Source organism: Solea solea, chromosome 10 (genome assembly GCF_958295425.1).
Source record: "Solea solea chromosome 10, fSolSol10.1, whole genome shotgun sequence".
In the NCBI taxonomy this organism is placed as follows: Eukaryota; Metazoa; Chordata; class Actinopteri; order Pleuronectiformes; family Soleidae; genus Solea; species Solea solea.
The window spans coordinates 2,630,357-2,654,017 of NC_081143.1; the positions used below are offsets into that span (position 1 = coordinate 2,630,357).

A 23,661-nucleotide genomic window follows, 5' to 3' on the forward strand; every position below is an offset into this window, starting at 1 on the left:
GTGAAAGGTGACGGTAGCTGCTGCTCTATAGTGATCATTGATCTCTGGTCTTCAGAGAAAAAACAACTGTTTTTAAAATGATTAAACTTTATTCCATCATGTTATCACAATAAAGATTTTCACAATGATATTTCATAGAATTTCAAAATAAAAGTGCTTCTTTTGATTTACTTCATAATCATATTATGATGCAAAATAAATAAATCAATCTAAAATGAATGAATTTGTCTACAATGACACCAGAAAAGCGTGTATATGTAATTTCATGTTCATATTTAGTACTTTTTCTATCACCTCAGCCACACACTGTTTAAAGGAAGGGTGAGTGACAAACTGAGGTACTAAAAATAAACAAGTTTTGTCACTGAAAAAATGACAATCTCACTTTTTTTTAACGCTGTCAGGGTTTTTCTGATGTCACTGTTTCAACTTGTCACTCTTGGCGTGTAGAGGAGGGGCTTGAGGGGAGGGACAAGGAGGGCGTGATGTGCGTGTAATTTGCATACCAGGGCGGGAAGGGTGCGCATGAACTGTGGGGAACGCGCATGAACTGTGGGGAACACACACACACACACACACACACACACACACACACACACACACACACACACACACACACACACACACACACACACACACACACACACACACACACACACACACACACACACACACACACACACACACACACACACACACACACACACACACACACACACACACACACACACACACACACACACACACACACACACACACACACACACACACACACACACACACACACACACACACACACACACACACACACACACACACACACACACACACACACACACACACACACACACACACACACACACACACACACACACACACACACACACACACACACACACACACACACACACACACACACACACACACACACACACACACACACACACACACACACACACACACACACACACACACACACACACACACACACACACACACACACACACACACACACACACACACACACACACACACACACACACACACAGAATATGCAAACTCCATGCAGGAAGTCAACAGAAAAGCTTTTATTTTGTATTTTTTATTATTAGATCATACTGCTCAAACACATGGAGTGCTACGCTGCACCTACTGTCTGATATCTGCTGACCTCCAGCACTCTCGTCTGTCACACTTTATTCCGTTTGTTCATTTTAAAATGTCATGGAAAAAAAATACAGAACTCTAAATAAGTCAGTCAATGTCACCTTTAATTTCAAATGCAAAGAAACAGCATTAGTGTTCAGGACACAGAAGAAGAAAACAACAACAACAAAACAACCAAAACTAAACATTTCTTTCCGAAATACAAAGATATTAAACTGTATTGTACAGCATTAAATCAGTGATGTGAGCAGATCACTGCAGAACGAGCTTTAGTTGAAAGCACCACGGTCCACAAACGAATAGGCCAGAAAATCTCCCAGCTTGTTGCCCTCAGCGTCGTAGTGAAGCATCCGGAAACACTTGTCACAGAAGAGACACGGGTCACTCGGAGCTAACCGGTCTTTGGTCGTTAACCATCTGCAAAAACACACGGGACGTGTCACCTTTTCTTTCTATTATTTTATTATTATTATTATTATTATTATTATTATTTATGTTAGCAAACCTTCCAATGAAGACGTGGCAGACGGCACACTTCTGAGTGCTGATCCTGTGTTTGTGGATGAGAAGGGGATACAGCTTCTTGTTCAGACAGTCGGTCTCATGTGTCAGTCTGCAGTGGGTTCAAACAAAAAGACAAATCAGGAGCAGACCCACTTCTTCGAGGTCATGAGGGATGACAGAAAGATTTGTCTCACATTGGTAACATTCAAGAGTTGCTTTCATGTGCGGTTTCCCTGCTCACACCATCTGTTCAAAGCAGAATTAGCTCTGAAGTCTTGTGACAGCGGTGAAATCTGGTGCTTACAGCGTGTTGTGATAGACTCAGGTCAACAGAATCACCCATTGATGGAAAACCCCAGTATAGTTGGGTTTTTAGCCGACATGTAAAGCCGCTTCTCCACTACATGGTCCCGCCACGCCTCAATCACTGTTTGTTTGGTTTGCCATTACAATATAGTACCTTCTCAACATGGGCAGAGTCATCACATGACTACGTTTTACAGGCAACACAAACAAACTAGTGACTTGTAAAGTTGTTTTCAGTGTACTGAGTCATTAGAATCAGTGAATTAAAACAATTAGTTCAGTTCATGCTGACTGAGCGGAGCACAGACGGCGGCAGAGGTTGTGATGCCGCTCGCGATCGCCAGCTTTCAGCAGTGCAGTCACTAAATACACCTGACTCCTCTGTTAAAGGAGATTTTAGATTAGATTTCAGAGTTAAATGTTGGAGATTTTTCAGGATTGTTAAGTCTTTTTTTTTACTGATCTACAGTTTGGCATTGATTGGTTTGATTCTTGTGTCAGACGTCTCATGACTCTTCCTGTGACGGCAGTCTGACGACGTCACACATAGCATCAGCTCAGCTCACTGACCAGAGCAGGTACTAAAAAGTGCTAATGGAAAAGCAAAATAACCGTGCAGAGGCGAGTCGAGTCACACCAGGACCATGTAGTGGAAATCGCTGAATATAATCCTAAACATATGAAACAACCTCAGATCATAACTTTTTATTATTAACAGTTCTAATTTACAATCCTTCAATTCACTTTGAAAATTGGCAAATATTTTCTCTATCTGGACCTTTCAGAATATTACTTCACATCAGTGATCAATAGTGTTTGCTCAGTGACACAAGTCTCTAAATTTCCATTAAGTTCACGTTCACCCTGCACTTTTCGTCACGCAGTTAAAACAGCTGCTCGTTTGGAGCCGTGTTGCCCATGAGGAAGAAGAAGAAGAAGAAGAAAACCTGGCTTATCAAAAACAGAAAATCCATCCCATCCATTGAACCACTGCAGACGAGGCAGCAAGTTCTCCTCACTGACTCTCTTTGGTTCGCTGGATAGTCTGTTTGCATTTTTCTGACTTGTTTGGTGTCGTCAGAGTTCAGATGAACTTTCACTAAACGAAGGAGACAAACTTTGGTCCATTTAAAGAGACTAAAGAGGCTAAAGAGGCTGTATGTGAGAACACAAATGTAGCAGTGTGCGCTAAATATCGTCTAAGATAGTATCTTAATTGTTGTTTTAACGATGTGTGAAATCACAATATCGAGTATGTCGAAATCATTTTGCAAGAACCAATGAAAACATTGGCTCTTTTGAGAGGCCACACATTCACTGCATGATCAAGCCGAGTAGGACAATGTTATCATTAACATCTAATATACTATTAACAAGAGGAAGCTGGTACAACAGGCCTTCCCTGCTTTTACAAACACATTTTTTGAGGATTGCAAAATCGCCAATTATCGTTATCAGCAAAATCCCCAAAAAATATCAGGATATTGATTTTCATCAATATCGCACACCCCTACACAAATGTGTGCTAAAGTCACAGACCTTCTTCTGCCAGCTCCCTTATCATATCTCTGGATTATGTTCAAGTGATCCTTCAGTGAGAACACAGGGATCGGATGCTCTTTGGTGATGTGTGCAGTGATGGAGTCAGTGTGTGTGTGTGTGATGATGAACACTGACCTGACGTCTGTGACGATGACGAGGTGTTCACAGTCTCCCTGGTGACAGTAGAGGTACGGGAAACCAACTTTGAGCTTCAGATCCACGAGCCTGGTGTCTTCCATCACTGCCTGGCTGTATGGCGGGAAATTACGAGCCTTTGCCCATTCGATGACGGTCCTGTATCACAATCATAAGATGACAAAAATAATATAGATAGATATATAGATAGATAGATATATAGATAGATATATCTCTACACAGTGCCGTCTCACAGTAAAGGACAGAGCTTTACTGTGAATCAGACTAAATCCACCGTTTTAAACCGATTCATGACTTTAGGTTATGGATAATTTGAAATGTCCAACTTTGGACTTGAGGTTAATGAGTGAAAGTAATGTGTCCTCGAGCACCGCGTGTGTCCTAAATCACGATTCGTCGCAACAGATAAACTGACACTAAATCATTGATGAGCCTTATTTGTACTTACTGGACTAATACTTACAAAACTTAAGTTCATGAACCTGAAAACAAGTAGAATTAACACACCTCCAGGTTTGGACTGCCCTTTAAACTAAAACATGTTTGACTCTATGAACTGTTGGTTTATTGTGTCTGTCTTTTTTTGACTGCACTTTTCTTTTTAATCTAGTTTTTTTTTTTTTTTTACATGTCGTTCACCAACAACAGACAGCTGCTTCTGCTCTCTGCTGCCAGCGTTGATGCCCATCGAGGCTACGCTTACTTTCTTTCTGCAATATATACAAAAGGCCCCCCAGTTGTTCTCAGCAACAGACTTCAGCCATTGCTGAAATTCAGGGATCTCCAACCAGGAGTCCGCAAACTTACAGTTTCCCATCTCTGGCGATTTTGGAGTTTATTTCGTGCGATTTCGGATATTATTTCGCGGCAGGGGGAGGAGCAGCGCGTTCGCTGTCACAAGACTCGTAACGCCATGTGTACGCGCGCTGCCCCGAGCCGATGTTGCAGGGCGAGCATGTCTGCGCATCGTAGATTTTAACAAACGCGTCGAGGAAAATAAATACATTCATGCATACTTTTTGCAGTCAAACTCTATGGACAACATTTAATTAAGATTTCTCAATACTTTTAAGTAAAAAATTGATTTATCAACTTTTAATACTTTTTAAGACCCTGCGGACACCCTGCAAAAAGTTGCTTTATCAAAACCCTAGTTACTGTAGATGAAGTAAAAATGACTTTTTGTCATTTCAGAGTATCAGTGTCACTTCTGCTCTTGTCCAACCCAAGTTTTTAGGGCATTTTAGCTTGAGAAGGAAGCAAATCAAGAGCAATGTTCTGCCCCAAATATTGTCTGTTCTGCTTATGAGTAAGATTATTTTCCTGAATGTGAACAGCTGGCCAAGACAGCAGGAAGAATCACAAGGAGACAATAAATGAAATGACTTTGTTTGTGCCACTGTTGATTGATAAGAGAAGCTTCACAGTGATATTTAAAAGACAATCGTCCCATTCAGACCTGGTATTAACCTCCGTCCTCAGTGATCCAATCACAGCCAGATCCTGCTCTGTAAAGGTCTGAACGCGTCCTCAGATCCAGAGGGGACATGAGGACAGACGTGTCCACATTCCTGAGCGTGCAAAAACGCATTCCATCCTTAGGAAGTATTAGACACAGCCTCCTCAGCTGATGTCTGATCACTTTCTTGCAGCCCCCGCAGTAGTACTCACTCCAATAATTATATCATTTCCTTTTTCTAATGGTTAAAACGTATTTTCAGAGTAAGAGCATTGATTGACTTTGCTCCTCTTGCCTCTCTTTCTTTATGTTCCTCTCTGTCATGCTCACATAGTTCATTCATTCATAGTTCATTCATTATTTTAGTAGTAAGTAGTGAGGTTCCCGTCAAGCAGGAGCAGGACATTTTGAGGACAGTCTCAACTCAAAAGAAAATACCTTTTTTTTTTTTTAAACTCACATGCTCATATCTTTAGACTCTGGGAATCGCGTGTCGTTGTAGAAAACTCCTTCGAAGAAAAAGAAAGCCGACTTGTAGAGCTCCTGAAAACAGATCACATGAAGATATTATCTCTGTGTTTTGTGACTGGGTCCACAAACCAGAGACCACATACTCTAAGTGTTGCTAGAGCGTGAATACAGAGTGAATACATTCAGATCAGTTTGCTGAAAGTTTCATGCGCTCACTTTGCTGATGAAGTCTGGAGCCATGTCTGGTGTGCTGCTGAACTCTCCCAACACTTGCAAGTCGCTGACGCAGCAAATGGCATCTCTGAGCTCTGCCAGTGTGTGGGAGCCCGTCATCAGCAAAGACGTGTGCGGTCTGATGTAGTTAAACTGAGGGCAATGAACACACACACACACACACACACACACACCTGTGACTACCACAGAGAACAGCAATGCAAGAAACAGTGTCTGTGACGAAGGGAACAAACACACACTTTGGCAAAACTTGCAGGATAGTAGACGTTGATGGTCAGAATGAGTTCTCCCTCAGGCAACTTGTCCGCTTCAGTTTCTGGTTGCCCACCAACAGTTAGACGTTCCTGGATATGAAACAGAATCAACCAAATGATATGATAGTATATGAAGCTTCTCCGACTCTTTTTATCTGCAGCTCAACAATTCCCCAACAAACGCACCAGTTCATCAGCGTAGAGGTCATGTCTGTTCTTGGTGATTTTCAGAGAGGCTTTGTAATCTTGTCTTTTTTTCCTTTGTCTGTAAAAAATTAAATCACACAGAGTTTCTTTATATGCTGTTGGTTTATCAATGAACTGTGAGTGCTGAGAAAGATTCATACATTAGCGTGCTCAGTCTCGGGTCTGGGGGCACAACGTCAGTGTCAGGCTGCTGATCCTTGGGGTGGCAACGGAGTGAATCATCACTGAAAGGACAGAAATAAAAACATGGAAACGATGGGACAAGAAACACAGCCATAGGTATGTTTGTGTAAGTGTATTAGAGCTGCAACTAACAATCATTTTCATAATCGATTAATCTGTCGATTATTTTCTCAATTAATCAATGAATTGTTTGGTCCATAAAATATCAGAAAACCTTAATAAATGTAGTGTTCATCAAACCTGGAAATGATGATGTTCTCAAATGTCTAAAATGATTAACCTAATGATTTCTTTGTTATCCAGAGCAAAGAAATGAAGAAAATACTCACATTTAAGAAGCTAAAACGATCGGAAATCTTGTTTTAATCATGAAAAAAAGCTTCAAACCGATTAATCGATTATCAAAATAGCTGTCGATTAATTTAGCAATCAATTAACAATCGATTCATCGATTAATTGTTTCAGCTCTAAAGTGTATTATCACTTTAAAACAAACATCTAACTTTGGTTTGGGAGAAAGAAAAAGAAATAATGTGTTCATTAGTGTTAGTATTATGACAGTGAATGATCAGACGAGTGCTGAAAAGTTTTTATTATAAAAAAACTGCAGCGGGACATGAGGACATGAGGACAGACGTCATGTTCAGGAATGTGGCCTCAAGAGTTCCCCAAACCCCGTCAGCATGTGGTTTTATGTGGTTTTATGAGTGGATCTGGGAGCACATCAGACCGGACCACAAATGATGGACTCACTGAGCAGATGTTAAGGTCTGAACATGGTAATATAGTCCCTGTCCTCAATGATCAGATCACATTTGAATAGCGCAACACATCCTATCCAATCCACTTTATTCATCGAGCTCATTTAAAAACAACACAGTTAGACAAAGTGTAACTGTGAATAAACGGCAAGTCAAAGGCCAAGGACAAGAAGTGTGTCTTATGACAAGCTTTAAAACAGGAAGTGAAAGGGCGTGTCTACTATTAAAAGGCAACTCATTTCAGAGTCTGGGAGCCAGGCCTGCAACCGGGACCTCTGAGCTTCAGCCCAGTTTTTGGTACATTCAGAAGCAGCTGATCAGCAGGTTACTGATTAGAGTAAAAAACAAAACTAGCATGTTTATGACCAAATCTGAGGATGCGTTCAGGCTCAATTGGGAGCATTCAGATCTGCATTCCCCATTGTCGCACGTCACCCTGATCAATGTCGTGCAAGTGCTTACATTATAATATCATGCATTATATTATATTCCTTGCACACACTGCAATTTCAGTCTCGCAGTTCTTTTTATAATACTGTTATCCACGTTATCATTTATGATCGATGTGTCCTTCCAATGCTGCAATCAAAGTTCCTGTAACTGGGACAATAAAGTCTGATGATGATAATGATAATTGCGGCTCACAGCAGAGGGTTGGAGACTGTTCTCTGAGTCATTTACTGTTTATTCTGAATATAATCTTATGCTTCTTATGTAATCAGAAATCACCTGGAAGTGTCTCATTCCAACAGTTGTTTTAATTGGGTTAATAATTAAATGGGTTGAAATAATGCTGGCCTAGTCGTAGCTAGTTAAAGTCCGGTTAATGAAAAGAAGTGGTGGATATGTTGAGCCTGTTCCACACTTAAAGCTCCTGGTAGTTGAGTATCCAAGTTACTTGGACATGAAAGTAATCAGTTACATTACAATATTACTCTCTGCAATAAAAGGTAGAAAAGACACAGGGACTTCCGGGAAGGCGCATGGAGTGGAAGGCTGCGTGGCATCAGCGCTCTCGACAGTCAAGTGTAAAACTCCCCGAAAACTCGAATAACTAAAGCTTGTAATCACACCGACTGTAATGTGACCGGGGAAAAGCTGGACTGGGAAGGAAAACTCGACTCGCTCCGGCTCAAAAACACGATGACAGACGAAATAGAGGAACCGCTAGCTAGCCGTGAAGTTGAGGAAGACGGCGTCCATGACACCTTGCTGCAAGTAAGACGAACATGGGGTCAGACCTTGAAATTATCAGCAAGGAGATAAGAGATTTAAAAACAGAATTAAAAGATGCCCTTCGCTCATTTAGTGAAACGCTGAGGAGCAACGTGAAAAAAGACTTTGATGATTTCAAACAGGATATAAACCAACAACTTGCTAAAGTTGCCACTGAGCAGCAACTGCAGAGCGGCAAGATCAAGAACAAAAAGATCTGCAGAATAAGTTAACTGATCTGGAATCCAGATCGAGGAGGAATAATCTCCGTATCTACGGAGTTACTGAGGGAGAAGAGGGCGAGTCTGCAGCCAAGTTTGTTCAAGACCTGCTCCGACGTGAACTCCACCTGCCGGAAGATTCTAATCTCAAAATTCATCGGTCGCATCGGTCACTTGCACAGAAACCTGCAGACGGAGCTCATTCGAGACCCATCATTGTCAACTTTCTGGAATTCTCTACTAAAGAGAGAGTCCTGAGAGAGGTATGGAGAAAGAAAATACAGCTGGGGAACAAGGTCCTGTCTTTCCACCACGATTACGCCACAGAGGTTGTGCAAAAGAGAAAGGAGTATAATGCTGCTAAAAGAATATTGAAGGAGAAAGGCGTCCGGTTCCAGGCGCCGTTTACCAGGATGAGGATCCATTGGGAGAAAGGAACTCGAGTCTACAACACTGCCGGGGAGGTTAAGCAGTAATTAGAGAGACGCGGACTCGCTGAGAAGACACCGGCGACACCGGCGACCGCGGCAGCAGAGGCCGGGCTGGAGTCACGGCTCAGTTCCGCCGTGGAGTGGCAGCGTAATGAGGGATCACGGAGGAACTACTCAACAGCAGCCGCACGAGCCAAGGAAAGCTGCAAGAGTTCCGAAGATTCTTTGACTGAAGATCAATGATTATAAAACGAAGCAAAACCGGTAGAAATGTTCTGATATAATCTGTGTTTTTAGTTGTCAGAATAATGGTTACCATTTCTATTCCTATGCTAAAAGAAAAGCGACTGTCGGGGTCTGGGTTACTTAACGTTGGACTCATGTAGAATGACTATACGCTCACTGTAGGCCCTGTCATTTCTAAGTTAGGCCCCTCTTTATCTAAGGGGGTTTTTCCTAGATCCACCAACGGGATCAGATCGTGGGAGGACAGTAAGATCCTCAACTGTTTGGAAGTTCACCTGTTATATTTGATATGTTTGTTCCATGCCACCGTTTTGGCATTGTTAGTGGGGCTACTGATGTTTTCTTTTGTCTTTATTCTTATAAGTGATACAGAGTAACAACGTGAGAATAGCGTCCTTAAATGTGAATGGCTTAAACAATGTAATTAAAAGAGGAAAAGTAATGGCAAAAAATTCAAGTGATATATTTACAAGAAACACATCTAACTCAGCAAGAACATGATAAACTGAGGAAATTTGGATTTAAAAATACATTTTTCAGTTCATTTAAGAAAGGTCCTAAGAGAGGAGTCGCCATATTAATTTACAACTCTGTCAATTTTGAACTCAAAGAAATAAATGACAAAGAAGGGAGATATGTAATAGCAAAAGGGAAATTGGATAATCATTTAGTTACTTTGGTCAATGTCTATGTGCCACCTAACTCTGATAGAATGTTCTTGAAATAACTGTTTGAGATTATAGCCCAGGAAACCGAGGGAATTCTAATATGTGCGGGGGATTTCAACATGATTTTGAATGCTCAACTGGACACAAGTAATAACAAGAGAACTAAGACTCATCTATCGAAGCTTGTCAGCACCTCTCCAGCTGAATTGGTGATGTTTAATGTTTGGAGAGCGCTCCATCCATTTGAGAAGGACTACACGCATTATTCGGCTCCACACTCACACTGTACTCCAGGATAGACTATTTTTTATGAACACAATAGACAGATATAGAGTAGAGGAATGTAACTGACTTATCTGATCACAGTATTACTTATCTCAATATCCATTTATCTAGGAGAAATAAAAATACAATATGGAGATTAAATGTGGGTATGCTGAATAACCAGAAAACACAGGAGGAAGGAGGTTAAGAAAGAAATTACATGCTGCATAGAGGACAACTTAGACAGCCCAGTGGATCCTACCATTTTTTGGGACACGGTAAAAGTTGTAATGAGAGGGAGGTTAATATCGAGGGCAGCTTACCAAAAAAAGACTAGAGAGGAAGATTATAAGAAATTGGTTAAACAATTAATAATACTGGAACAGCAACATAAAAATAAAAATAAAAAAGATGATCCGGCTTTACAACAAATAATCAATGTGAGACGGCAGATAGATGACATCTTAGGTCAAGAGGTTGAGAAAAAACTAAGATTCACTAAACAGACATATTATGAATCTGGATCTAAAGCAACTAAATATTTGGCAAGAAGACTTAAGGTCCAGCAAGCTTCTCAAACAATACATACGATTAGAGACCCTGTAACCAAACAATTACTATTTGAGCCTGAAGAAATAGTTAAGGTTTTTAAAGATTACTATAAAAACTTGTATATCCAACCCACAGCAAAAAGAGAGTGTGAAATGAAAGAATTCCTTGATTCTTTGGACTTGCCTGCTATTGGCAGAGAGCAAAATAAAAAATTAATTTCCAGCATCACGAAGAAAGAACTAGATGCCGCAATTAGTAGATTAAAATCAAACAAAACGCCAGGTAGTGACGGATTCCCTAGCGAGTGGTATAAGACATTTAGGGAGGAATTAACCCTGTTACTTCTGAATTCATTCAATCAGACTCTGACAGAGGGCAAACGGACCCCCCTCTTGGAAAGAGGCCATCATTTCAGTTATTCCAAAGCAAGGTAACAATAAAGAACTTTGTGAATCCTATAGACCTATTTCAATCCTAAATGTGGATTATAAGATTTTTACTTCAATAATTTCAAAAAAGATTGAATGATGATGAATGATAGATCAGATCCAAAGACAGGGCCTGAGAAAAGTACTAATGAGCTTCGACGCAGAAAAGGCCTTTGACTGTGTCAATTGGAGATTTCTGTATCAGGTTTTGGGAAAACTAGGGTTTCATGAACAAATTACACAACGTATCCAGGGCCTCTACCAAGAACCATCAGCGAGGATAAAAATGAACGGACACCTAACTGACAGATTTATTTTACAGCGAGGAACTCGCCAAGGATGTTGTTTTAGCCCTACCTTGTTTGCTATATTTATTGATTAGACAAAGTAACAACCTAAAAGGAAATAGGACATTTCCTAATCTGATGTCGATATTAGAAAATTATGGTAAATACTCAGGCTATAAATTAAACATAGCAAAAACACAAGTTCTTACACTGAATTATTCCCCAGGCCAAGAAATTAGAGAAAAACATAAAATAAAATGGATTTCCAAAGTAATTAAATACCTGGGTGTGGTATTGACAAAAGACCACATTAAAACATTTTGAATTAATTATAAAAACATTAACAATAATATCAAGACAGATATCGGGCAGTGGTCTGCTTTTAACATGGACTTTGAGACACGAATGGAGGTAATAAAAATGAATGTGGTACCGAGACTGTTATATCTTTTCCAGTCCATCCCACAGATGATTCCAGAAACACAATTCAGACACTGGGATACACTTATATCTAGATTTATCTGGGCCGGAAAAAGACCGAGGGTCAGGTATAAGACAACTACCAAAAGAAGAGGGGGGCTGTCCTTGCCTAATCTGAAACTCAAGTAAAGTCCCTGGTTTCTACATGCTGCCCTCTATATCAGGCCAAGATGGAAAGACATAGAGACCAAGATGGAAAGTTTCCAGATTCAGGCATTACTAGGGGACATAGGAAACAAATTGGCCCAACAAAGCAACAATGAAATTATTAAACAAACATTGGCTATCTGGAGCAAGATGGTAAAAGAATATAATATGGAGGGAGACATCAAATTATTAATTTGGCCTGCTCTAGATCCAAGATTCGAACCAGGAATTAGTGATGCTGGATTCAGGCGATGGTGTGACAGGGGCATCACAGCAGTATGCACAATAACTCACAGAGGGCTCTTAAAAAGTTTCAGTGAGTTACAGAAGGAATTCGGACTAGAACACAAAGATTTTTTCCGATACCTGCAATTAAGAGATTTTTACGAGAAGAATCAAACCAACATTGTCTAAAGAGGGCAATACAGTGGTAGATACCCTGACTGTAGCATATAAAAAGAAGAATAGAAAAATAATACCTAACATTTATCAAGGTCTTCAGAAGCAGAATGGGATCAATACAAGATATATTAAAGCAAAATGGGAGAAAGAACTAAACATGGAAATAAAAGAGGAGGAATGCACAGCATTCATCTACAAGTTCTAAGAAGTGGAGAATATTTGGATGGAAGAACTTGATTGGTGTTTTCATTACACCTCTTATAAAAAGCAAGAACAGTGCTGGAGGCAGTGTGGAAACATGAACGCAGATCATTCCCATATATTTCGGCTATGCCCAAAAATTCAAACCTTTTGGGGTTATGTATGTACTACTGTGGCAAAGATCTTGGGATACACAATTCCTAATAATGTGATGATCCTCTATTTCTGTGTCTTTAATGATGTGGTTAAAAAGAATGATCGGTATCTGTGTCAAATACTGTTGATGGCTTGTAAAAAAGTTATAACAAAATGCTGGTATAAATCTGAGTCTCCTAGCATTAACCAATGGATGGACATAGTGAAGGAAATGTGTTACATGGAAAAGATGATTTTCTCTCTCCGATCTAGAGGAGCAACCTTTCCCAGGAAATGGGAGAAATGGACAGCTTTTATCAAAACATCCGAGGACGCTACACACCAACAAGCAAAGTCACTGGACATTATATATAGGACTTTTAACTGAGGAGCCCCTATGTTTTTGTCTGTGTTTTTGTTTTATTTTCTTGTCCGTTAGTTGTCGCTTATACTGAAAATACTAAATAAAAAGTTTTTTTTTAAAAAAGGTAGAAAATGTGTTTGTTTCCAAAACATTAAGTGTCTTGTGCTATTTTAAGGTTGTGTTTTACTATGTTGTTGTTGTTGCTGAGTTCATGTTTACAAACTGTATTCATAACTATAATGTTTGTTGACTCGTGGATTATTGTGAGGGTGTCACCATAGGGGGAGTTGCATAAATTATAGCTTTGTTTATTATTGTTTTGTGAACAGCTGTATCAACTGTTTTTGTATCAGGCTACATCAATGAAAACTTAATATATGATAAGTACATAAACAAACCCGCCATGATGGTTGCCAAGTCTGCTGATTATCAGCAACTTTGGGATTGATTTTCTGGAAAGTCGCTTACAAATATTGGTAGTCATGGGTTGCAGGTTTTTTTGGGCTTGTTCCCAGCTCCATGAGTTTGTCCACAACACTGTTCCCTCCACCTCCCTTTCCACACACACACACACACACACAGCAGAGAACTTGGGAAAACTTGAGTGACAGTCTGATGGAGGAGAGTTTTTTTTTTTGTCTTTCTACCTCATGTTTGGTTCTATTTTATGACATATTGGTTTGAAGCCCTGGGACTTCAGGAAAAGGGGAAGATGAGCACATAAACAGCAGTAATACATTGGTGGAGTAGAATTACCAGAGGTTTAATGAACTTGGTAGAAGAGTCTCAAATTGATTTGTAAATATCCATATCCCATCTGTTTTATAATCTTCAGTTTCCAGGCATAAAGAGTTGTTTAGTAGCAAGAAATAAATAAGGGAGCCAACATATTCTTAAGCTAAAGTAGACTTAAGCAGGCAGACATAGGTGTCTTTAGGTGAAGACATCTTTCTTTCTGTGCCTACTGGATGTCATGTTATCAGTGAGAGCTGATCGCGAGACTCCTTGTCCGTTGATGATGACGATGATGATGATGATGATAATAATGATAAGACTTTACACCAGCACACCTGAAAACCTCGGAACTATCCCTTTAAAAAGTACCTGCACACGGCCTTGAGCTCGGCCATGGTCTCCGCGCTGACCCCCATGTCTTCAGCGAAGTTAGCATCAAACGTGTCCTCGTCCTCGTGCTGGTGGGACCAGTCTCCGGGGTTCAGTCTGCGCAGCCACTCGTTTCTGAACGAGCCGACGTGAAACGGTTTGCTGTTTACATTCGTTTCTTCATAATCCGGTATGTTTACGGTGCTGTCCGTTTGCTGCTTGATCGCCGCCGCCATGCTTCTTTCTACGGCAACAGCCAGTGCGCGGAGGCTCATGGGAAATGTAGTTGTTACTAGTGGGACTAGTGGCGGAAGTGCCGTGACGTGTACAAAAAAGTACAGTATTGCATTCTGTAATGTTTTATGTTGAGCTTTGTTCTCGTACTTTACAAACTGCACTTCTACTCATATAGTAGTTCATTAGGTAAACACGTTTTAAATGTTATGTTAAAATAAATATAACACCCAGAAGTTCATAAAAGTGTATAAAGTAGTAGTAGTAGACTCACTGTCATGTTTTTATTCATAAGGCGATTGTTTTGTTTAGTTGAAACTGGAAAAAGTATTATTTTGTATTATTCTGTTCCTGCAGAAGGACTTAAAGATTCCTTGAAGATGTTACTGTTTTTAGAAATTGAGTTTAAATCAATTGTTTATTTGTATTTCTGTCTTTCATGTCTGCAACTTGACATTTTATTTGTGCTGCTATCTGTCTTATATAGGTCCCCTTGAAAAAGAGGTTGTTCATCTTTTATACAGTATTTTAATTCTGTGGGAAAACAACCATATTATTGTGTGATGGTCACCCTATTATGTCAAAATATGCATTATATTTATACATATTAATCAACTTCGACACAGTTGTGGATTATAGATCACAATTTGTGCTCACAAATGCATCTTTACCTTTTAATGTTCCTTTATATCTTAAATGGTACATTTCTTTGTGTTGTTGGCCACAGTTGTTGGTTTGGTTGTCTGTGGGACACATTTTAATGGAATCTTCTTTGGTTGTACGACACAAAAATGGTTAGAATTTAAAGATTGCACACAGGTCCAGATTATTTCCCTTTTTAGATAAATGTTTTTAATGATTGTTTACCTTATGACATTGAGAAATGTGTTGACCCTGTTGAGTGCTTTCTCTCATTTGTATTGCATTTCTGTATTAAGTATGTATTTCTATTTGTAAATACAGAATGTGACGGTAACAGCATTTCCAAAGTGAGCGGAGTATGAAGAAAGTGTCGTCCATACTCACAGTTCATAAGATATTTTGCAGAATAAATGAAACTTACGTGTAGACTCTGTGTGGCTGAAATTTACGATGAGAAACTACATGTGCAGAAAAGTACCACAACCATATATGACCCAAAAAATCTTGATTTTAATACGTTTTTCTGAAGCTGAAAGGGGATCCTGTTGCAAAGAAATGTTCCAATTGAGGCTGTTAAAATAATTCTGCATTAATTTAGATCGGAGTCAGCTCAAAATTCAAACAAGGGTTTAATCTTGTACAAGACGAGCATTCACAAAGCAACACGCAGGCCTGTTACAAAGTGAAGACTCACTGTCTTAGGAGAAACGCAGGGTATTTATCTGTCAATGAGAATATACTTCTATATAAATGAATTTCTTGTTTTATATTTGATTCATCGTGAACAGTTTCACACCGTTTTTGGACCATAATCCTCCGTCACCTTCTCAGAATGTTTTATTGACCATGTATGTTCAGAAATAAAGGGGCAGTCAGGAGCTTCAAAGAGGAGACTGCAGCACAGCAGGACCAATCACAAAACCACCAGAAATAATTCCTTATACAGGGACATCACATGCATGCGGCTGATCAGAAACGCTAACATAATCAAGCAAAACACCCCTTGTTGTGAGAAAGTTAATCCTCTGTTTGACTGGTCATTCAGCAGCTGGAGGGTTTTGTGACATGATCATTTTTAGAATCCTCCACCCTCTTCCCACCAACTGCTGCAAATAAGTGGAACCTCCTGCCTGACCATGTGAGGAGCTGTACGTCTTTTGGCACTTTTAAAGACAACTTCAAAACTCGGCTTTGACAAGCATATATCCAGTCTTGTATGAAGTACCTAAAAGGGATACTTTGGTAGAAGTTGAAGTCACTTTGTATAATATTACTTAAGTAAAAGTCTTAAAGTATGTGACATTAACTGTACTGTGTATCACAAGTAAGTATAAAATAAGTGAGGACTCAGTCATGGTAGGTCAGTGGTAGGGCAAGTTGTCTTTCAACTGGCAGGTTGTGGGTTCAATTCCTGGTTCTGCTAGTCTATATGTGTCCTTGAGCAAGACATTTATCCCCATGTTGAAATAGTGAAAACTGTAGAGTAAAGTAGCTCATTGAGATTAGAAAAGCTCTATATCAGGGGTGTCAAACTCAACTACAGAGGGGGTTGAAAATAAAAACTGTGTCCAAGTCAAATAACAACAGATGATTGTCCATTTCCATCTGTCTTGCCTGATTTCCTCTGCTGTATTTCAGTAGAACAGTACACACAGGCCTGTAGTCACATGAATCTTCACTTCTTAATAATTTGCTATACTCAACAATTTTTACTAGATGTGTAAATCTAAAGGAGAGGGAGTCAAATATAAATGAGGGGCTGTGTGTTTTCCAAGTCCACATTTAATTTGTTTATTTATATTATTGGCGTGGTGACTTGATAAGTGTGGTAATCAGTGAGTCAGTGGAGGAAAAAAAGCAGGAAGAACACATTATCTGGTGGGTCAAATACAATTGCATGGTGGGCCGGCTGTGGCCCGCGGGCCTTGAGTTTGACACCTGTGCTCTATATAAATACAGACCAATACCAACTCTTCTTCTTCTGATAACGAGTAACAAAGATAGTTAGAGGAAATGAAGTGGAGTAAAAGTAAAAGTTGCTAGAAATATAAATAACAAAGTGTGGATTTTTGACTTGTGTTACATACAGTAAATCTGTGCTGTGTTGTGTGTTGTGTGATGTATGTGCTGTGTAAGCTCATGTATTTTGCTGTAAATGTGTTGTTCTGACCTACAAGAAAAACAAACTGCAGACGTGAACGGACTCTTTAATCTGGCACACAGAGTTTATAATTGAAATGAACTGAATAAAAATAAATATTTGCATTCACACAATTACAGCACTTTTTTGTTCTTTACTTCAGTGTACACTTCAATAATTTACACACGCAATCACAGGTCTGTTATCAGAACTTTTATTTTAATAGGTAATAACATTTATTGATCATAAAATGCAACGCAGTGTCAGAGATAAAGCTTTATTTTTATTATCGGAACGTTATCTTGACATGTTTCTTCTAAGAGCAGATGAGAAAATCAAAACCAAATTAATTCTCTGTGACGTGATGAGGAAGTGGGCTGGGTTTATGAAAGTTTGCCGCGCCCATTTAGTTTGAGTATAAATGCGACATGAGGCATTTTCTGCTCTGTGCCAAAGTTTGAGGCATCTTTTATCTAATTAATATTAAGTATTTTATTGTGCTTCACGTTAAGTGCTACTTGGACCAAATGGAGACGAAAGACAGTTCACTCAACGAGGTAGGTTTTCGTTTACTGCCATCTCTGCACAGGTGAGTGTGTGCGCGCGCGCGTGTGTGTGTCACCTGGTTCGCCGGACAAGAAGCACAGAGACTCTAAACTGCGATGCGATTTTTTTTCCCCGCTCTAAATCATGTTATTTATTTGTTCGTTTACTCTGCTATGAATACATTAATAAAACTGTATTTTTGTCATTGACAGTTTGGATTTTTATCTCCCCCAGGTTTCCTTAAACCACACAATTGAGGAAACAATGTAAGTGGTTTTTAAAATCCTGTTTTTATTTGTGCGCATGCTACGGGTCTGAGCAGTAATGCAATAATTATAGTTTAATTATTTAAACATAGTAAATTATATTTACTTGCATTCCTGAACACAAACATGAGTTTTAGTGGTTGAATTTTATGCTTGATTAATTTCTGACTTCTACCCTAACCCTGTGGGTATAAAAAAGGTGGTCTCATACATTTGTTAAGCACTATATGTGTGTGTGTATATATATATATATATATATATATATATATATATATACATATACAGTATCAATATAATATTTATGCACTGTGAAAATGTAATTCGTATTACCACAGCAACAGCAAAACTGTGCTTTTTAATTATCTGACATTAAATGTGATCATTATCAACAATTCTGTGGTTGAAGGCTGAAGTTTTTCCAGAGTGAGATCAGTCCAAGCTTCTTGGCTTTGATGATCCTGAGCTCTTTCATGTTAAAGTAAAGCCGTCATCACCGTTTAATGACAATAAAGGTAGTGATTCCTTCATGAGCTGCTGTGACACTCATCAGATCAGCTGAAATGGATCTGGAGACTGCAGTGAAGGAATGCTCAGCTGCCCTCGAGCTTTTCCTCAACAACAGATTTGCTGATGCATTGGCTGCTTTAAGACCCCGGTAAGTTTTGTGACTTATGACACACACTTTTCTGTCCCAGCTCGAGCTGCAGCTAACGATTATTTTCATAATCAATTAACCTGTTGATTATTTTCTCGATTTATTGAGTGCTTGTTTGGTCTGTAATATGTCAGAACATCTTGATCTTCACATTTAAGTAGGTGAAAAATTTATAAAATTGTTTATTTATTAAAACAAACCCTCAAAAGCGATGATCAAAATAATCAAATAAGCGTTGCCGCCCTGGTCACAGCGTTTCCTCATTATTTTCTTCTTGAAAACTTGACTATGCACGTTGTGGGGAAAAAAGAGAAAGAATAACATAAGTGCATTCATCTCCACCAGGAGGGGTCACAGCATGTACCATGCAATGGGCTACAGCAGTATCTTGGTAATGCAGGCAGGCATGACCTTTGAACCCAGCGACATGGATGCTGCCATGACATCACTGAGCGAATCCCTGGACACATGCCAGACGTATGGAGAAATGGTTTAGTAATCTTTCTAAGGAAACTGTCTGAATCTTAAAAGATTAAAAGACTGCATGGGTTCCTCTTGAACTACAGTATTGTTTGTTATATATCAGATTCAGATCAGTTCATTCATTCATTCATTCATTCATTGTGCTACTTCTCCAAAGGTCTGTTAAATTGTGCCACTTTTTGTGTTCCTCATTTTGGAAGATTTCGCAGAAAAACTGGAATAGTGGAGACTCTGACCAGCCTGTGGTCCAGACAACCAGCAGATAATCTGACGGAGGGTGAGATTACGCTTCACAATGTGTACATACTTGATGTAATTCAGTGGTAGTGTGTCATTCTGAACTGATGACTGCTCATTTCTTCATTTTTAAAATGTCAGTGTAACCTGTGACACTGATTGTCTTTAACAGAAGAACTGCATGCAGAGCTGTGCTATGCTGAGGTTCTGCTCCAGAAGGCGATGCTCACATTTCTGGACGAGAGTATCATTGGATTCATCAAAGGAGGCATGAGAATAAGAAACAGTTATCAGATTTACAAGTAAGAGGCTCGGAGGGGAAAATGATCACGTCCCTAAGCGACAACAATAATAGCAAAGAGAGGGAAAAAAACACGCCATTTTATTTATACATATTTACGTAAATTCAAGTTGTTTTTTTACAATTGTATCTTTTCCAAACAGGGATTGCCTGGCTGCAGTGAACGTGTCAAATGAATTGGAAAAACAGAAAACGTTCGCTCACTTTAAGGGCGGTGTCAACATGGGCATAGGATCGTTTAATCTAGTAAGAGTTGTGGAAAAACAAACAAACAAACAAACAAGACAACTGTCCAGTCATCATTAAGAGACAATATGCTGATTTCCCATGTGTCTTTTGTTATTTAGATGCTGTCTCTTCTTCCATCCAAAGTCCTCAGACTGATGGAGTTCTTAGGCTTCTCTGGAGACAGGGTAGAGTAGCTCACCTGAGTCCCGGTCTTGTCACAATACATGAAGTATTTTGCAAAAGTAGTTTGATGTCTTGTTATTTACTTACAGGAGTTGGGACTGTCGCAGCTGCGAGAGGGAGCAGCAAGCAACAGCCTGCGCTCCATCCTGAGCACCCTGACTTTGCTGATGTTCCACCTGTACATCACAGTAATACTCGGTCTGTGTATTCATTTTCTTATTCATTCTCTTATTATACTCTATAGTATTGTTTGTAGTGTGTCTGCACCTGCCAAGATTGCCTTGTTTCAATGGTCTTAAAATGAAAATGATTTCTTCCCTAAGGTACTGGTGAGGGAGACCTCGCTGAGGCTGAAACTTTGCTTCAACCCTACACTGAACGGTTTCCTAATGTGAGCAGCTTTTCTTAAACTTTTTGTTGCCTTGCTCAGTGAAAATGCATCATTTCTTTTCATTAATTAATTCATTTATTGTTCTTTGTCCACAGGGAGCTCTCATGCTTTTCTATGTCGCAAGAATTGCTTTGCTTAAGGGAAACTTCACATTTGTGAGTGCTTGTGACAAACGACTAAAGATCACCTGAAGTCGTAGAAGAGACCTCGATTTCACAGCATGTGGGTTTCTCTGCAGGCACAGGAGAAGTACCTGGCATGTATTGCAGCGCAGGAAGAGTGGCATCAGATTCACCACCTCTGTTACTGGGAGCTCATGTGGGCCTACTCCTTTGAACAAAATTGGAATGAGGCTTATCGATACGCTGACCTCCTCTGCAAGGAGAGCAAGTGGTCCCAGGTATCTAATGGGACTATTTAGCACAAACACACAAACTGATTCCAGTCTGACTTGACCATCGTGTTAAATTTTAAGATTGTTTATCCATCATAACATGACCTTCGCTCCTTTCTTACAGGCCATTTATATTTTCCAAAAAGCTGCCATCTTGAGCATGCTCCCAGAGGAAGAAGTCACTAAACTGGGAGAAAATATAGAGGAATTATTCAGGTGTGCAGGGGGAGAGGACAAAACTGTGTCACTCATCTTTTGTTATTGCTGCAGTAAATGTGTCATTTGTGGTTTGTAGGCAGGTGGATGGTGCCAGATTGAGGATTGCTGGAAAATCAATTCCAACTGAGAAGTTTGCTGCGAAGAAGGCCAAGCGGTACTTTTCTTCTAACCCTGTGAATTTAGTCGTCCCTGCACTGGTAAGAACATGCACATACTCTTATATGAAGTACATGAGGTTAAAAAAACAAAAACAAATCAGTTTTAAACGATGTGTGAATCTGTTTGTCACAGGAAATGATGTATGTGTGGAATGGCTTTACAATACTTGGGAAACGGCCTGAACTGACTGAAAACATCTTGAACACCTTGGAAAAGGCAGAGGAGCAGCTCAGAATGGGTCTCGGTGAGAGGAACAGCAGCAGAACTGTTCACTGTGTTGTAGAAGCATAACTGATAAATATTTTTTATTTATCATGTAGATCCATCTGAGTATCACCTGGATGACCAGTGCATTGTCCAGCTGCTGAAGGGCTTGTGCCTCAGACATTTGGGCCGTCTGGACCAGGCAGAGCAGTGTTTCAACCATATTCTTGCCAGGTGAGGTCAAAACCTTTGTACACACAGGACAAATGCTGCAATTTATAAGTGCCTCTGTCTTGGTTTCCCTCTTTTCAATGACTAATACTGCCATCTGCTGGTAGAAAAAGTAATTCCCCCACACATAATTGCAGAATGTACACACTGGTTGCTCTTTTGTTACAGGAGAAGATACATGTACATCAAAGGTGGTTATTCTGACTGTACACACAAGTCAAATACTTTTTGACAAATTAAGTCATTTGAAAGGCACTTACTGTGCATTAGTGTGTTGTTGTCATCATGGACTTACAGTGATGTCCTTCTAAATCAAAGGTTTTAAACTTGAGGTTTTAAACCCCCTCGATTTTATGTTATATCAACTTATAATGAGGACTGGGCAGGACCTCCACCTGTATTATTATTATTAATAATAATGATTATAATGATACCAATGTTTATGTGAATCACAGTTTGCTTCATAGATGTTTTTAATTGTGAACTGTGTATCGTTCCATATTATAACAAACACCCATACTCCAAATATCCAAATATCATTATTGCATTATTGTGATATCATTTTAAGCTCATTTATTTTCTCATGAACAGACTGGACACTCATTGGCCCGCAGGTCGTTTGAGTTTGAGACCCCTGTTCTAAAACATCTGCATTAATATGCACTTGCTGAATAAATGAATTAATTGAATTTATTTTATTTATTCCAGTGAAAGCAACATTAAACATGAGAACTATCTGGTGCCATTTACCATGTATGAGCTGGGTCTGCTCTACAAGCAGAAAGGTGATATCAAGAATGCCATTGCAGTGATGGAGAAAGCCAAGTAAGTGTTGGTTCCAGGTTGTCATGTTTTGGTTGAAAACCTATCCTAAAATGGCTAAATGCAAAATTAAATTAAAATGTACGTTTATGTAAATTAATCTTGTAAATGCTAAAGCTGTGTCTCAGAAATAACAGTATTTGTTTCTGGCATGAAGTGTGTTCCACTCTGCCTAAAATGATTTGTTCTCATCTGGAGTGCTACATTTACTAGCAGCCCTTTGTTCACATATGCATGCATTGAGTCATAAAGAGAAAAGTATTTCAGTGTAAAGTAACAGTTAACCGTCTTCTGTGCAGCGAGCATCAGTTCTGATATGTTGGCACTAATTATAGCGAGTCTCATTTGCAGGATGAACTACAAAGACTACAACATGGAGTCCAGGCTACATTTCCGTATCCACGCAACTCTGAACACAATGGGCTCGTTTTCAGCCAAACTTAGCCCCTCGCGTACACCAGCTTGAAGACCACAGTAGATGGAACTGAAAAACAAAATGTAAAGGTCATGATGCCGAGACTTGCTGGCTTCAGCTCTATGACAACACTTGAAATCCTCCATATGTGCCTACTGCTTTCAGCAATTCTTTTTGTTTGCAATAAAACAAATACAAGTACAAAACTGGTATGAAATTACATGTCGACGGCAAGTGCCATAGTGATATTTTACGTTGTGTTATGTCAAACCAACAGTTTTTAATTTGACCGCTACCTGAATATTTTCTAAAGGTTAAATGGCTGCTACCTTCAATCTGCTTTAAGGGCTGATTTACTGAATACATAATGAAATAAATGAGTTCCATTTGCAACCATGGACAGATGCTAATCTGATTTGCTTTCTTGGTGGTTTGTTTCTGAAGACCCTGGAAGTACAGCATAGACTCAAGTGTTGTGGATGAGCACTTCACGACACCACACGATTAATGTTAACATCTGTG

At 39.5% G+C, this 23,661-nt stretch overlaps 2 protein-coding genes across 3 annotated transcripts; one reads left to right on the top strand and one right to left on the bottom strand.

Moving 5' to 3' along the window:
- Positions 1–1,250: 1,250 nt before the first annotated feature.
- On the bottom strand, positions 1,251–14,657 carry snapc3 (small nuclear RNA activating complex, polypeptide 3). Its single transcript, XM_058640083.1, has 9 exons — positions 14,390–14,657; positions 6,441–6,524; positions 6,280–6,358; positions 6,079–6,183; positions 5,822–5,971; positions 5,595–5,677; positions 3,655–3,813; positions 1,673–1,780; positions 1,251–1,584 (listed from the first exon to the last, which is right to left on the bottom strand). Exons 1-9 carry the CDS (start codon positions 14,623–14,625, stop codon positions 1,437–1,439), a joined length of 1,152 nt encoding a protein of 383 aa, XP_058496066.1. The 5' UTR covers positions 14,626–14,657; the 3' UTR covers positions 1,251–1,436.
- Positions 14,658–17,835: 3,178 nt separating this feature from the next.
- LOC131466677 (tetratricopeptide repeat protein 39B-like) lies at positions 17,836–23,537 on the top strand. Of its 2 annotated transcripts, none has more exons than XM_058640081.1 (18): positions 17,836–17,962; positions 18,186–18,217; positions 18,768–18,872; positions 19,218–19,349; positions 19,556–19,632; positions 19,765–19,894; positions 20,037–20,139; positions 20,241–20,306; positions 20,394–20,502; positions 20,628–20,695; positions 20,791–20,850; positions 20,934–21,095; positions 21,214–21,305; positions 21,385–21,505; positions 21,600–21,711; positions 21,788–21,905; positions 22,611–22,727; positions 23,076–23,537. In XM_058640081.1, exons 1-18 carry the CDS (start codon positions 17,933–17,935, stop codon positions 23,188–23,190), a joined length of 1,749 nt encoding a protein of 582 aa, XP_058496064.1. In that variant the 5' UTR covers positions 17,836–17,932; the 3' UTR covers positions 23,191–23,537. The 2 variants fall into 2 exon arrangements, with proteins under 2 accessions (XP_058496064.1, XP_058496065.1); XM_058640082.1 differs by having other exon boundaries at positions 17,894–17,962; positions 18,164–18,217.
- Positions 23,538–23,661: the final 124 nt, after the last annotated feature.